This window comes from Scatophagus argus, chromosome 1 (genome assembly GCF_020382885.2).
Source record: "Scatophagus argus isolate fScaArg1 chromosome 1, fScaArg1.pri, whole genome shotgun sequence".
In the NCBI taxonomy this organism is placed as follows: domain Eukaryota; kingdom Metazoa; phylum Chordata; class Actinopteri; family Scatophagidae; genus Scatophagus; species Scatophagus argus.
In genome coordinates, this window is record NC_058493.1 from 18,471,094 (window position 1) to 18,484,615 (window position 13,522).

Sequence of the window (13,522 nt, forward strand, 5' to 3'; positions counted from 1 at the left end):
TTGTGTGATGGCTGAAATGTTCCTGTAACAAAATACATAAGATAACGAAATTATCTTGTGAAAGAAATTATTGACACAGAGCTACAGCTGGTATTTTTTCCACACAGAAAATTCCTCTTTGTGGATTTTAGTTTCATGAAACATGAGTCCACATTGACAACCCTGATCCTTATCACATTTTAATTAACTTGTTAAATTTTCTCAGTTAAAATAAATTGTTTATTTTTATTCCTAGAGTAAAACTAATCTGACCTGTGCGCTGTGCGCTGTGCTCTATTGCTGTCGGCTTTCTGCTCTGTTTATATCTCACACTCAATCAGCCAGCCTGTTAATTGTCACTTCACTTTGCAGTGATTAATTGCTGTAATAATCTCATCTGAGAGTCAAAGCTGTAGTCCCGCTGGAGTAAATATCCTAAGCAATCTATGAGACAGGCAGGTTCTCTCATAACCATCTTGGCCGTCACCAGTTTCACAGATGTGTTCATCAGTAGAGAGCCTTCTTTTTTAGAAAAAGCCACTATAATGCTAATAATATACTAATAAAATACTAAAAATACTAATAATACTAATATCCAAACCTCCAAACCCCTAACCAAACTACCTTACAAATCATCTTGTTTGTCATGTATATGTGTCCTGATCATATTACAATCAATTTGGCAAAACCAAATCAAGCAACAGAGTGAGCAATACACTACAATACAAAAACAAAACAGAACAAAACAAATCCCATGTAATTTGGTGGGAAGTGCAACTGCCATTCTATTTCACAAATAAATCATTCCTTCTCAAAGCCCACCCAAGTGTCTAATTTGATGAAATTTAATTGAAGACAGGCTATTAGTCTGTAAGTCTCCTGTTTCTCTCATGACTCATACACCTGACCTGTGGCCTCTTACTTGTGCAAGCAAGTCCACGCCCTTATGGCTCATACACTCTCAGATACTGTCTGCCCTTCCTTGAAATTCTTATGGTCAGTGAGTGGGTGTGTCGTATAGTGTTTTCAGAGGGTTTAGATTTCTTGTGTGTCTATTTGTCTCAGTGATGTTTTTCCAATTTGCTTATTCTTCTCATTGTTTCTCCTAGTACAGCCCAAGAAACTAAATGCATCACTAACTCAGCAACAGCTGAATCCACGCAGTGCCCAGTATGTGTGTACCCTGTCTATAGGTACTGTATATGGAAGTCGTGTAAGCAGCCCGCAGCCTTGCTCTCTTCCTCTTCCTCCTCCCACTCCCTGCCTATCAGTGCAACCTACAGTTCAAGGACAAGGCCACCTGCCTGCCTGACCGTCTGGTCACATGACCCCAGCACGCTGTTGTTTCTCATAGCATAGCCCCCCTCTGTCTGCCTGGACTGTTGGATGAATGAATGAACGGATGGATGAATATATCACAAAACACTTTGGTGGAATGGATGTGTTTGGGAATGTTGGGGGGAGTCGTTGTTAAATGGGTCAGGTCCCTTCACACAATAGTGGCATTACTGTGGGAGTCGTAGGGGCAGACGGGAGTGGGGGAGAGGGCAAGGAGAGATCGAGAGGGGGAACACCCAGGCCCTTTGCGCCAATTATGGACATAAATAACATCCACACAGAGCTGCCATGGAAATTAGGGTCAAAGGGTTAACTGTGTATTGTAGAGGTTCAGGCCAACTGAACTGAGCAGAGTTACTGAAGCACAAACCAAAGTCAGTAGACCTACAGTAAGTGTAGCATAGGTTAGTGCCTACAGGACCAGAGTTTGTGATTCAGACTGAAGTGATCTGTGTTAAAACAGGTGCATTGGTGGGGGGGTGTTGTTTGGTACCAGGAGTACAATGAAATGTGTTCCAGGAAGTAGAGGTCCTCCTGTAGTGAGTTTTCAGAGGCTGATATATTGACAATAGTTCATAGCGGGAAAAAAAGCAGATAGCCGCTTAATCATCCGATATCACCTCCCACCTCTTTGAACCAAGTTTGACACTGTTGGAAACTGTTAAGCTGAATTTCTAAGTCAAAGTAGTAAACCAGTTTGGATGCCAAAATACTGCACAACAATTTGTAATGCTCACTGACAGGATTTTGTTTTGTCTCTCAAGCAGTCAAGTTTCTTCTTGATTTTGTGTTTGAAAGGTAATTGACACGGGTTCTTTTTATGTTGTTAAGACAAATTTAAGTATTCTCTTCTTTGTGTTCTTTTGTGTTTTTCTTCTAACACAACTACAGTATTATCTCTCCAGACATGTCAACAGACACCAGATAGCAGACACTCTGATCAGCTGCCTCTTGGTCTGGTTCCTCATTTTGTTTGCTGTTGGCAGCATTGCAGCGTGAACCTGCTGTGGACTGTATAGTTAGGGAAAAGGAAGGTGATGACAGTAATGACCATGATGATGGGTGAGATGGTTCGGGGATTAAGTGATGATTAAGGAGTGAGGGAGTGAGATTATCACGATGATAGGGTGGACAGATGACATGGTGTGTTATTTTAAAAAGCTGATTATATGTAGAACTTGTAGTAAATGAGTACCCTGCCACGTGTGATGGTGTTTATGTTTTTTGCTTTGCCTGCCACATTGGACTGTACTCAGCACTCTGCCAGAGACAGCTGTACCAATGCTCCCTGCAGGCAGACAGCAGTGTTGCTTTATCAGCTGTAGGGACGCAGAGTAAAACTGATTTAAAGCTGGGGACATCACACTCTGTGAGTTAAAAAACAGCTCTTTAAGAAACAAAGTTAGGAGCATCGTGTGCAACCTATTGACATAATATCACATTTTCTGGGCTTCCTGTGGAATAAACTACAATGGTGAATGACAGTGAAACACTGGCAGACACATAAATGAAATTTAAATAAAGTCTATAATCTAGAGGCCTATAGATGAGTCCTGCATAAAGAGAAACCTGTATGATGTAACTGAATTAGAGAATGAGTGAAAGCATAAGATGCCTGCCTAGCATCAGTTTAATCCAGTGTGACAGGTCAGAGGAGCAGCTAAATACCTTCTTTACTTCAGCTCTCACAAGTGACCCAGCCAGGACTAATACAGGAACGTTCACTACGTCTTCTGAATCTCAGTTTGCCTTAACTGTCTGTTTACTCATGATGCTGTCATTCATAATCCTTTCACATGTAAACTTTTAGGACTTTTAGGGACTGCAAAAAAAGCATTGCAGCCTACTGTGCTGTCTACTGAAATTGAACAGGATATGGAAACACTAAGTGTACATAAGTGTTAATTTTAGCAGCTGTAGCTGTTTATATTTAGGCCTCCAAGAAAAGTTACAGCCAGGTTTGTACACAGACTCTGCAGGCATGCTTGCAGCATACGATGTTGCAGACAGTTTGATTAGGCTGTTGTGTAGGTTGTATTTACAAACATTACCGTCAATCACACTAGCGCTGGAACAGTTGGCCGATTCTCGATTAATCTTAGAAACAACTGTTTTGCTAGATAGTAATTGCAGTGCATGCTTTGTGCAGGGCTTGTCATTAAGTGTTTTCTATTAAGGGAAAATAAGAGGAAATGGATTGAGCATAATTACAAGTTTCTTGCCCAAATATATAAATAAATAAACTCGCAGGCTGTAAGTGTTACAGCAGCAACATATGATGTACACACACTGATGTATGTAGACACATTAGAGAACAGGTGTGAAAACAACCATGGTTTTTTCCCCCTTGATTTAATTCACTTGGACAAGTTCTAACAGAATGTGTAGCTACATGTGGTCTCACCATCCGTCTTTACTACCCAGCATTTTGTTTTCCGTTCTGCTGAATTATACGTAATGTGTGCCAATAGATCTTTCTCTGTTGTTGTCATTTATTTGCTGTCAGTTTGGGACAACAGTGGAATCTGCACACCACATCAATCCTATCTTATGGGTCAGTGACACTGATGCATTGTTTATATTTTGACAGACAAACTAGACGGCCAACTGGGAAAAAAAATCCTGCGTTTTTTGAATCTCCAGTAGTAAATTATTAACATTTTAGTCCTGTCTCATCTCACTGAAAACAAAGCATATATTTCGTCATAGTTTTTATCACCAAAGATCTATTTTTAACTCTTCAGCATCTCATCTAAGTCTTGGAAAAAAGGTTGTTAAGGGACATTTTTCATCATAGCTTTTGTTAATGAAATTTACACTGGTGTACATGTAGTTTTTAGAATTTCATTCTTATCTAAAACTACATATAAACTGTGCTTTGTGTGATATTATGTGTGTGTGTGTGTTATTTAAGTACATCTTGTGCACTGGTTAAATGTGTCCCTGTTCAGTTGATACTCTATGGGTAAATCCATACATGAGAAAGAATCCTCTATTATAAAACCTATAATTATCGTCTTCAGTTCTCATTGGTTGAATTACATTAAAACCTGTTTTAAAAATGTGAGACGCCTCCCCAGTGCAGATGCAGTGCAGTTAAGTTGGCTGTCAAGTGTGCCATCTTATATGTAGCTACAAGCAAAGCCATATGATATATTTTGAAGTGCACTGTTAATGTTTCCTTTATTCAGAGAGGAGGACTTAACTCTCATTTGAGGCCATATCCTTCATGCTTGTAAAAGACAAGACATTAGACCATTCAGTATAATGTAATCAAGTAGATTTCATTTTATCTTACAAGCTTAAAATCCACAGGAATAGAACATTACATATCTTTTAGATTGCATCTGTTGCAGCATTATCATTCATAGAATACATGGTATATACATATATACAAAATAAATGGGCCTTAAGATACTGATCCTTATCATCTTGTCTTACAGAGTGCAGCGATGGAGGAAACAGTCATATGGGAACAGCACACAGTGACCCTTCACAGGGTAAGTGTATGCTCTTCATTCTGCTCCCCCCCTCTTCGTTTGTCTGTGGTATCCTAATGCTGCACTACGTCTTGTGTATTCTTCACTTTTTCCTCCCTGTTCCTCTCCTCTGCCCATACACCTCTTTTCTCTCTCTGTATTGAGAGGGCCAGCTGCAGCAGCAGGATGTGCAGTACAGAAACAATAGTCAAGGAACCCAGATGGCAGGAAACAAGGCTAAGGAAGACAGAAATCAGCAACCACTTCCTTGCTACTTCATTTCACTTCCTTCCTGTTGGCAACATACTCTTCTCCTTAGCACAACTCCAGGGAAAGAAGCCTGTGATAGTTGTGCTCCATGTGTTTTTCATCCCATGTCACATGTAATTATGATAGATTGTACTAACCTCCTAACCTCAGTTGCTAAGACTGTTGACTGATTACCTCCTCTGGCACAATCAGTAGCATCAGGTTAAACATTCAAAGCCATGTTCCCCTGGAGATAACTGATAAATTATTGTACTCATTATCTTATATGCTGCACTTCTGAAGGTACTAAAAGTACTTTGCTTCGAGGCAGTGAAGTCTTGTTAGTTGATGTTATAGTGCTATGGGATTGTGTAGAGCACCTGTCTAGACTGGCCTGCTCACTGTAATCTAATTATTAGCAGCTTTATTGAGGCTGAACGAGCAGCCCGGGGTGGCCTACGGTTCTCAGCCTTGTGGCTCTCCTGTGTTGTTGTGGTTGTGTGATTAGCCATTTACATCACATAGCTCGCTCCCTTGGTGCTGGCTGCATGAAACAGCAGCCTTGAAAACCTCCATGGAAACTGCTTGGAAAATGGGCAAAATGACCCTTGCCCTCAGCTGTAAACAATTGTACAGAATTCATTATATTATTTTACTAAATTACAGTCTCACTGATAATTAGACTACAGAGAGCCTATTAGCCTGTTTTTGTTTACAGCAAACCCTGGGACAAGTCCAATTTGTTTCCCAGTCAGTAATCTGTGTGTGTGTGTGTGTGTGTGTGTGTGTGTGTGTGTGTGTGTTTAGGCCCCAGGTTTTGGATTTGGTATTGCCATCTCAGGTGGGCGAGACAACCCTCATTTCCAGAGTGGGGAGACGTCCATTGTGATATCTGATGTGCTGAAAGGAGGTCCTGCTGAGGGACTGCTACAGTAAGTGTTTGATTATTGCCGACAGTATTTTGTTTTGGCATAATACTGGATTTTTTGCAGTATGTTTATATTTACACAGCAAAGAATTCTATTTGACCTTAGAATGTACCTGTTAAATAATTCCTCTTTGGTTTTATTCTATATAAATATTAAGGATTTGGTATGAATTTTTTAGATTGACGTAGGTGTCCACAACAATTGTTAATTTTTTTTTTCTTTTTCATCATTTCAGAGAAAATGATCGTGTGGTGATGGTCAATGCAGTCTCTATGGACAATGTAGAACATGCCTATGCTGTGCAGCAGCTCCGAAAGAGTGGCAAAAATGCAAAAATAGTAAGTTTGACGCTGAAGATAATTGCCAAACTTGAGTTAAATTGTGAAATTTGAATCACAGTGACCCGTTGTCGATTCCAGTTTATTGTTATTTTCTTTAAAAATTTAAGCAGGATTTGGGTCCACTCACTTACAATTTGCTGACAGAATGTTCTATGCAACTTTAATGATGCTCTTATGCTTACCTGAGCTGATCAAAATTGCTTCTTTAACACCCAAAATGTCCTGTCTATTCCTAGACTATTCGTCGTAAAAGGAAAGTGCAGATCCCTGTTTCTCGGCCAGGAGACAGGGAAACAATGTCAGAGCATGAGGAAGAAGACAGTGATGAGGATGATGGCTATGAGCACCACAGTGGTCGTGGTGGCCGAAGTGCCTATGAAGGAGCAAGCGGAGGCACGGGCACTGGCAGGCGTCATGATCGTGAGCGTAGCAGCAGCAGCAGGCGGGATCACAGTGCCTCGCGGGAGCGGAGTGTCTCACCTCGCTCTGAACGCCGATCGCAAGCCTCCTCTGCTCCGCCCAGGCCTGCCAAGGTCACCCTTGTCAAGTCCCGCAAAAATGAAGGTGGGCAAAGTTGACTTTGCATATTGTAGATGTGATAGCTAGTAAATGTTATAGCTAATCTATGTCTTGTGTTAATATTATTTTGCTATACTCTGAAAGCAGAATATGGACTCCGGTTGGCCAGCCACATATTTGTGAAGGACATCTCCCCTGAGAGCCTTGCTGCCAGAGATGGAAACATTCAGGAGGGAGATGTTGTACTTAAGGTGAGAATAAAGAGAGTGTTAGATAAAGAGATTATTTGAATAAATAGATGAGCATGTAAAGAAATTGTTTTAAATAGTGTAATTACCAGAATGAGTGAAGAGGGGGTGAAAGTGAAGAGAGAGTATCAGATTTATTTATTTTTTTTAACTTTCACCAGTCTGCTGTGGTAATCTGAGGGCTGCTGAAAGGGGATCACAGAGTGAGGTCAGAGTTCATTAGTATGCAGGCTCACCAGCAGGAATACCACACATTCCATTATTTCTTTGAATTCCTATCCACTCAATCTTTGAGAAAGGAAGTAAAGAAGTAAAGGAAGGAAGTAAAGATATGCATACAAAATCCAATTTACCAGTAGTTCTGAAGAGAGGCAGGGGTGTTTTCTAGTTGAAATGTGATTGCAGAGCAAAGACCAATAAAACATATAGTGGAACAAATATAATTTGCCATATGCCGTGTATGTGACACAATAAAATTCTGTGGACTGGATTCAGCACACTGTGGAATCTAGCAGGAAATCTTTTGCTGACATGCTCCCTTTTCCTCTGGCAGATCAATGGCACAGTTACGGAGAACCTATCACTCATAGATGCCAAAAAGTTGATTGAGAGGTCAAAGGGCAAGTTGAAGATGGTGGTGCAGAGAGATGAGCGAGCCACGCTGCTCAACATTCCTGACCTTGATGACAGCATTCCATCAGCCAATAACTCAGACAGAGATGGTGAGACAACAGACATGTAGTACTGCCTTGCTGGATGCAGCTAGCATTTGACTGCACAAACTGTGACTGACAGAAGACAAACCTGTTATGTTTTTAACACTGCGACGGAAGGAAGTCTAAACATATATTTTTCTTGTTATTTTTATACTCTGTCTTGATTTATGTCATTGATTAAATGCTAATGCACATTTAATTTAACTTTCACAGACATTTCAGAAATACATTCACTGACATCAGACCATTCCAATCGATCTCATGGGCGAGGTAGTCGATCACGTTCACCTGACAGGCCCGAACCATCGGACCATCTTCGTCACTCACCACGGCAGATCAGCAATGGCAGGTGACTGAAGCACACATGCACACACTCTGCATATCTGGTGATGGGACACAGCTGTCACACATGCCACAGTCATACATCCATACTCCCACCGCTCCAACTTCATACATCATGTTCACCCCCACATGTTAGTGGGTGCTGAGTAAGTGCTTTGCACCACTGATGCATAAATCAGTAGGTAAAGACATTGCGTGTGTGAACTGTCACACTCCCTCAGGAGCCATCACTAAGTTCCAGTAATGCCTTACTGTGGGAGAGGATTGAGTAAGAGAGGAATGATTCATCTCCTGCTGGTGTAGTGGACAAAAGACTTGCTTTGAAGTTATAGTAGATTTTCTTTTAAAGCGATTTTCTATACAAAGACACCTTTGTTTCAGTTGTATAGAGAAATTCACTTAAATCATGCAAAGCTTGGTTAATTTGCTATTTGACATAGATCTTTTTTTCTTGCTATTTCCCACTTAAGTGGCTTAAACATCTGTGCCCAGAACAGATCTATATTTTATAAGTCTTACTTGATTAACGCAGTCATTTGATAGCTACTCTCTGCATCTACTCTATACATGTTATCTGCTTTTGCTTCATTGTAATGTCCATACTGTCTCTTTGTCCTCCTTTTATTTTACTACCAGCTGGAGCTTCCATTAAGTTATCTTTCTTGTAATTTAGGGTTTGCATAGCTTCTTATAGCTGACATGATGACGAACTTTTAGATGACTTTAGGTGATACAAAAGACATGCAAGTTGCTATAGTTTCTCTCAGTCACTGTGGAGCTTGACCAAGTTCACTAGGCAGGAACACGCTACAGTGCTTGGTTGAAAGGGATAAGATGATACGTTCTTCCTTACTTTTATCCGGAGTGTCAAACAGACCCATGCTAATATCACTAAGTGCAATAGTCAGCATATGTTGCTGGTTTCTGATCACCAGTAAATGGTTCAGAGGCTCAGGCAGAGTGGACTGTCATACTCCAAACAAAAAAAAATGCTACAGAGAGCTTGTTTGTAGTCACATAGAAACCTAATCAGATTTGCTATTTCAGGAAGCAGTCATTTTCCAACTCTTTGCTAGTCAGACAGGCATTTTACTTCATACTTCTGTGATCTTGATGAGATGAAGGTCTGACTCTATGAGATACAGTATAGATGCCAAATCTTCTGTTTATAATAAACTCTTTCCCTAAGGAAAGAAAATGACTCACTGCACCTGAATAAACAGTAGCCTTACTTGGATATTACTTCCATTGCACATTTAAAACAGCTTTTGTAGCTGCAGGATGTTGCTGCTACTTCAGTTTTCAGGCTTACTAGTTAGTTGTCAGTTATGTCCTATTGACTAGATGCACTTCCAGTGCTGTTATTTCATTAGATGGTACATCGTAGTCTGATACATTGTGTGGACTAACCATGCTTGTGTCAATGCAGGGTGAGAGCAGGTTCACTATTACACAGATTGTTTTCATCGTAAGTAAATGCATTCTGTCCAGATGTAAGAAAATGTTGAATCATTTTATTTTTGCATACCAGTATGCATTTTGTTTAACTTGTTAATCTAGTATTCACACAAATTGCATGAATTGTTTTAGGAGGAATTATGCCTTCTTCTGACGTCACAGTCTCACTCTCACAGTGAGAGAGTGGACTCTCACTCCACTGTAGAATATTTTCACTATCTCCAGTTTAGGAAGGGAAAAAAGAATTTGACATACTTCCCACAGTGCTTTGCCCCAAGCCAGATGGTTCGCTTAACCTGATTGGCTACAGGGCTTAGAGGCATTCATTTGCCTAGTGCACAACACTGTTCCATGTTTTTGAATACAACAGATCACCATCCTCTCAGTGAGTCTGAGTATAATTGCACATGCAGAAGGCTTTCTGTATTGTCTTTCAAGGAGGTGAGCTCAGAATCCTCTTAATAAGCATCATGGTTCAACTTACGGATACATTTGTGTGAGTAATTAGTTTTTGATTTTATAATATTGTGTAATTTTTCCTCAAAGATGTATTTAATTATTATAGCAAAATTTTGCCATTGGACATTTTGTTTGCTTTGCAAAGAGATGTTATCATATCTTCTCAGTTTTGTTTTGTGAAATCATGAAGTCCTGAATTGTTGCAGTATAGTGTTTCTGTGCTGTATTTTGCAATGTTTGTTGATGTCTGCATAGCCACAATTCTTTGTCTCCTTCAGTTTATTTGCATCTCACTCACTCTCTTTTGCCTGTACCCATACTGTAAAAATGTGAAAGTGAATCGATTGAACAAAGGCTTCTGTCAAATGGTGTTTGTCAGCGTGAAGCCTTTTTTAGCACCATTTTGCAGCAAGGGACAGCAGATTTAGGCCACAACACACACTCTCTCTCTCCTTCTATTTCTTGCTCTGTTTGTCTCTCTTTCCCTCCGCCCAGTCTCTAAGACTTCTCATTCATCCTTTACACACACATACACTCTGTCTCTCACTGTGTCGCATTACAAATCTGTTATTTATCCTCAAGCTGCAACTCTCATTTATCCTTTTCCCTATACAATGATTCACATACAGGTCTTTCTCTCTGATGCAGAATCTGCTGACTGTTCTTATTACACAAACCAGATGTATTTGTAAAACTGAACTGTAGTTAGAGCTGGTGGACAAACTCAGGGACTTTGAAAGAGGTCATTTTGTGGTAGAAAATATGAACCGGATCAGTCACTATGGGTAAAAAGATGAACATGCACTATGTTGCATTCTTGTCTTATTGTGTGAAAATGTGAGACTAAGACTGTACTGTGTATTTTGGGAATGGGAAAAGTTGCCTAATGTGAGCTGATGGCACAGCCTGCACCTTCACATTCTTGTACAAAAGCTTCTGAATACAGCTAGAGTGCTGTGCCAGCCGACAGTCATGTGACCAGACTGGAATTCAACCATTGTTTTAAGCAGCAGAGCTTTTATACTCTGTTAGACATAGCCTTCTAGACACTCTCTCTCTCTCTCTCTCTCTCTCTCTCTCTCTCTCTCTCTCTCTCTCTCTCTCTCTCTCTCTCACACACACATTCACACACACACACGTACACAGACACACACTCGCACACACATAGTTTCTCCTTGTTTATTTTATTCAGGTTAAACAGGAACTTGGACTGAAAAGTATCCTAACTCAGGAGTTTATGTTGGGAGACTGACTTTTCTTTCCCTGCATCTGTGCTTTTATTGGAAAGGTTACTGAATGGTCAATAAAATAGGAGTTTACATCAGTCTTGCAGAAAAATGTGCTTTGGAAATCATAATATTTATAAACCTTGTCTGCTATAGTTGAAATTAATATCTATTTCTAGTTGGGAATTTGGTTTACCATTGGCATAGACTACACAATTGAAAGAGAGAAAAGGGAAAAGCATTTCCTTCTTATAATTGCTTATTGTCGTCTCCATTTTTCTGTCCATGTGCCATTAATTCATGTCCATGCTGTTTTTCCTTTGCATTCATTTTGATGTCTGTATCTTCCTGGTGACACCACCGCAGGACAAAACTATATAAACACTTGAGGTCTTTGGGGTCATTCTTACACACACGGAAATCAGCACAGATGTCACAGTAATGTAAGGAATGCGTTCATTGTTCGCTGACGGTCCACTTGTACTGAATTGCCGTGTGTTATTTTTGTTCATTTCAGCCATAGAAGTCGAGATGAGGATCGCATATCCAAACCAGGAGCAATGTCCACACCTGTGAAAAGCTCTGACGATGGTATCTTGTCACAGGCCAGCGACCAGACCAGCTCCAGAGATGAAAAACTGTTACCTCCGCTGCCTGGTACAGACACCTCTGCCCATCAGCCCTCAGTGCCTGGGATTATTGTTCTCTTTTGAGTCGTTTCCAGCTTTCACTGTATTTTGAATTTCCGTTCTTGTAATCACAAATACAGCGCGGCTCCAATCAGGTCTTATGGCAAAGAGATGTTCACTAAGCTTTCGTCTGCGTGCTGCTTTTTCCTGTGTGTCTGAAGGGGAATAATTATAAAGACAAACATCCAGTTTTAAAAAGACAGTGTGTCAGTATCTCTGCAGTTACTGTTTAAAGCACCTAAAAACACACATTCTTAACTGTTGTTTATTGTCTGATATATAATCAACACGTTGTTACAGAAGTTATTAATTACTGCAGATTACATTTTCATGCATCCTTCTCAGTGTTCACAAAGAAATACTAGCTATACATGTCCACCTTGGCAAGTGTAATTTTGCAAAAGAAATCTGAGATGTGAGTGGCGGCACAGTGGTGCAGTGGTTAGCACTGTCGCCTCAAGCAAGACGGTTCCAAGTTCGAATCCCAGTCTTGGCCCTTATGTGTGGAGTTTGCATGTTCTCCCTGCATGGGTTTTCTCCAGGTACTCCGACTTCCTCCCACAATACCAAAATATGCACATTAGGTTAATTGTCTACTTTACATTGCCCCTAGGTGTGAGTGTGAGAGTGTGTGGTTGTCTGTCTTTGTGCGTCCACCCTGCGATTGGCTGGAGACCAGTCCAGGGTGTACCCTCCTCTTGCCTGTAGTTAGCTGGGATAAGCTCTAGCTCCCCGCGACCCTGACGGATAAGCGGTATAGAAAATGAATGAATGAATTTGAATGATGCTTTCACTTTTACACTTGGTTTCACTATTACCCAACACTTGACTAACTATCTTTACTGTACAGCAGTGAAAGTCTTATGGTTCTGCACAAGTCTGTGTACAAGTCTCCTTGGGAGTAAATTATCCTACTTACTGTGTTTGTGTTTGTGGCAGAACCAAAGCCAGTTTATGCACAGCCTGGACAGCCGGATGTGGATCTGCCTGTCAGCCCTTCTGATGCCCCAGTGCCCACCGCCGCTCACGATGACAGCATCCTTAGGTAATTGTCCTGGATGCTCTCAAAGCACCTTTTATTGAGTGCTAATCTGTATTGTCTCATGTATATCAAGTGCAAATATTATTCACTATTGATAATATGTGTGAACTTAGCTAACCTACCTGCCCTATAGGCCTACTTGAAATTTAGTTCAGATTAAAGTTGGATACTTTTCATCATTTGTTTGGGCTTTGGCGTTGTACTACACTCTGCTTGTATCAGAAGCTGGCTGTGTTTTATGTCTCTTAAAATGTTTGTTTCTAAATCCACGATTTGATGACCTTTTTACTTATAACCTTTCTGCTGCTGTTTTCCCTCAGGCCGAGTATGAAGCTGGTCAAGTTCAAGAAGGGAGAGAGTGTCGGTCTGCGGTTAGCAGGAGGCAACGACGTGGGAATCTTTGTGGCAGGAGTTTTGGAGGACAGTCCTGCAGCCAAGGAGGGGCTGGAGGAGGGAGACCAAATTCTCAGGGTATGGCACAGACCATTGTTTTTGTATTTATAAAATT

At 40.7% G+C, this 13,522-nt stretch overlaps 1 protein-coding gene across 14 annotated transcripts in view; it reads left to right on the forward strand.

Annotated features, from left to right (window-relative positions):
* The window catches only part of tjp1a (tight junction protein 1a), a 111,377-nt gene that overhangs the window by 75,965 nt on the left and 21,890 nt on the right, over positions 1-13,522 (forward strand). For 10 of the 14 annotated variants that reach the window (XM_046388735.1, XM_046388753.1, XM_046388743.1 and 7 more), the window contains 10 exons: positions 4,761-4,817; positions 5,853-5,977; positions 6,210-6,312; positions 6,552-6,879; positions 6,979-7,085; positions 7,636-7,804; positions 8,012-8,147; positions 11,801-11,940; positions 12,912-13,017; positions 13,335-13,485. In XM_046388735.1, the coding sequence (XP_046244691.1) occupies positions 4,761-4,817; positions 5,853-5,977; positions 6,210-6,312; positions 6,552-6,879; positions 6,979-7,085; positions 7,636-7,804; positions 8,012-8,147; positions 11,801-11,940; positions 12,912-13,017; positions 13,335-13,485 (1,422 nt within the window). The remainder of the gene's footprint in view (positions 1-4,760; positions 4,818-5,852; positions 5,978-6,209; positions 6,313-6,551; positions 6,880-6,978; positions 7,086-7,635; positions 7,805-8,011; positions 8,148-11,800; positions 11,941-12,911; positions 13,018-13,334; positions 13,486-13,522) is intronic. The other 4 variants (XM_046388680.1, XM_046388699.1, XM_046388788.1 and 1 more) reach the window with 1 other exon arrangement.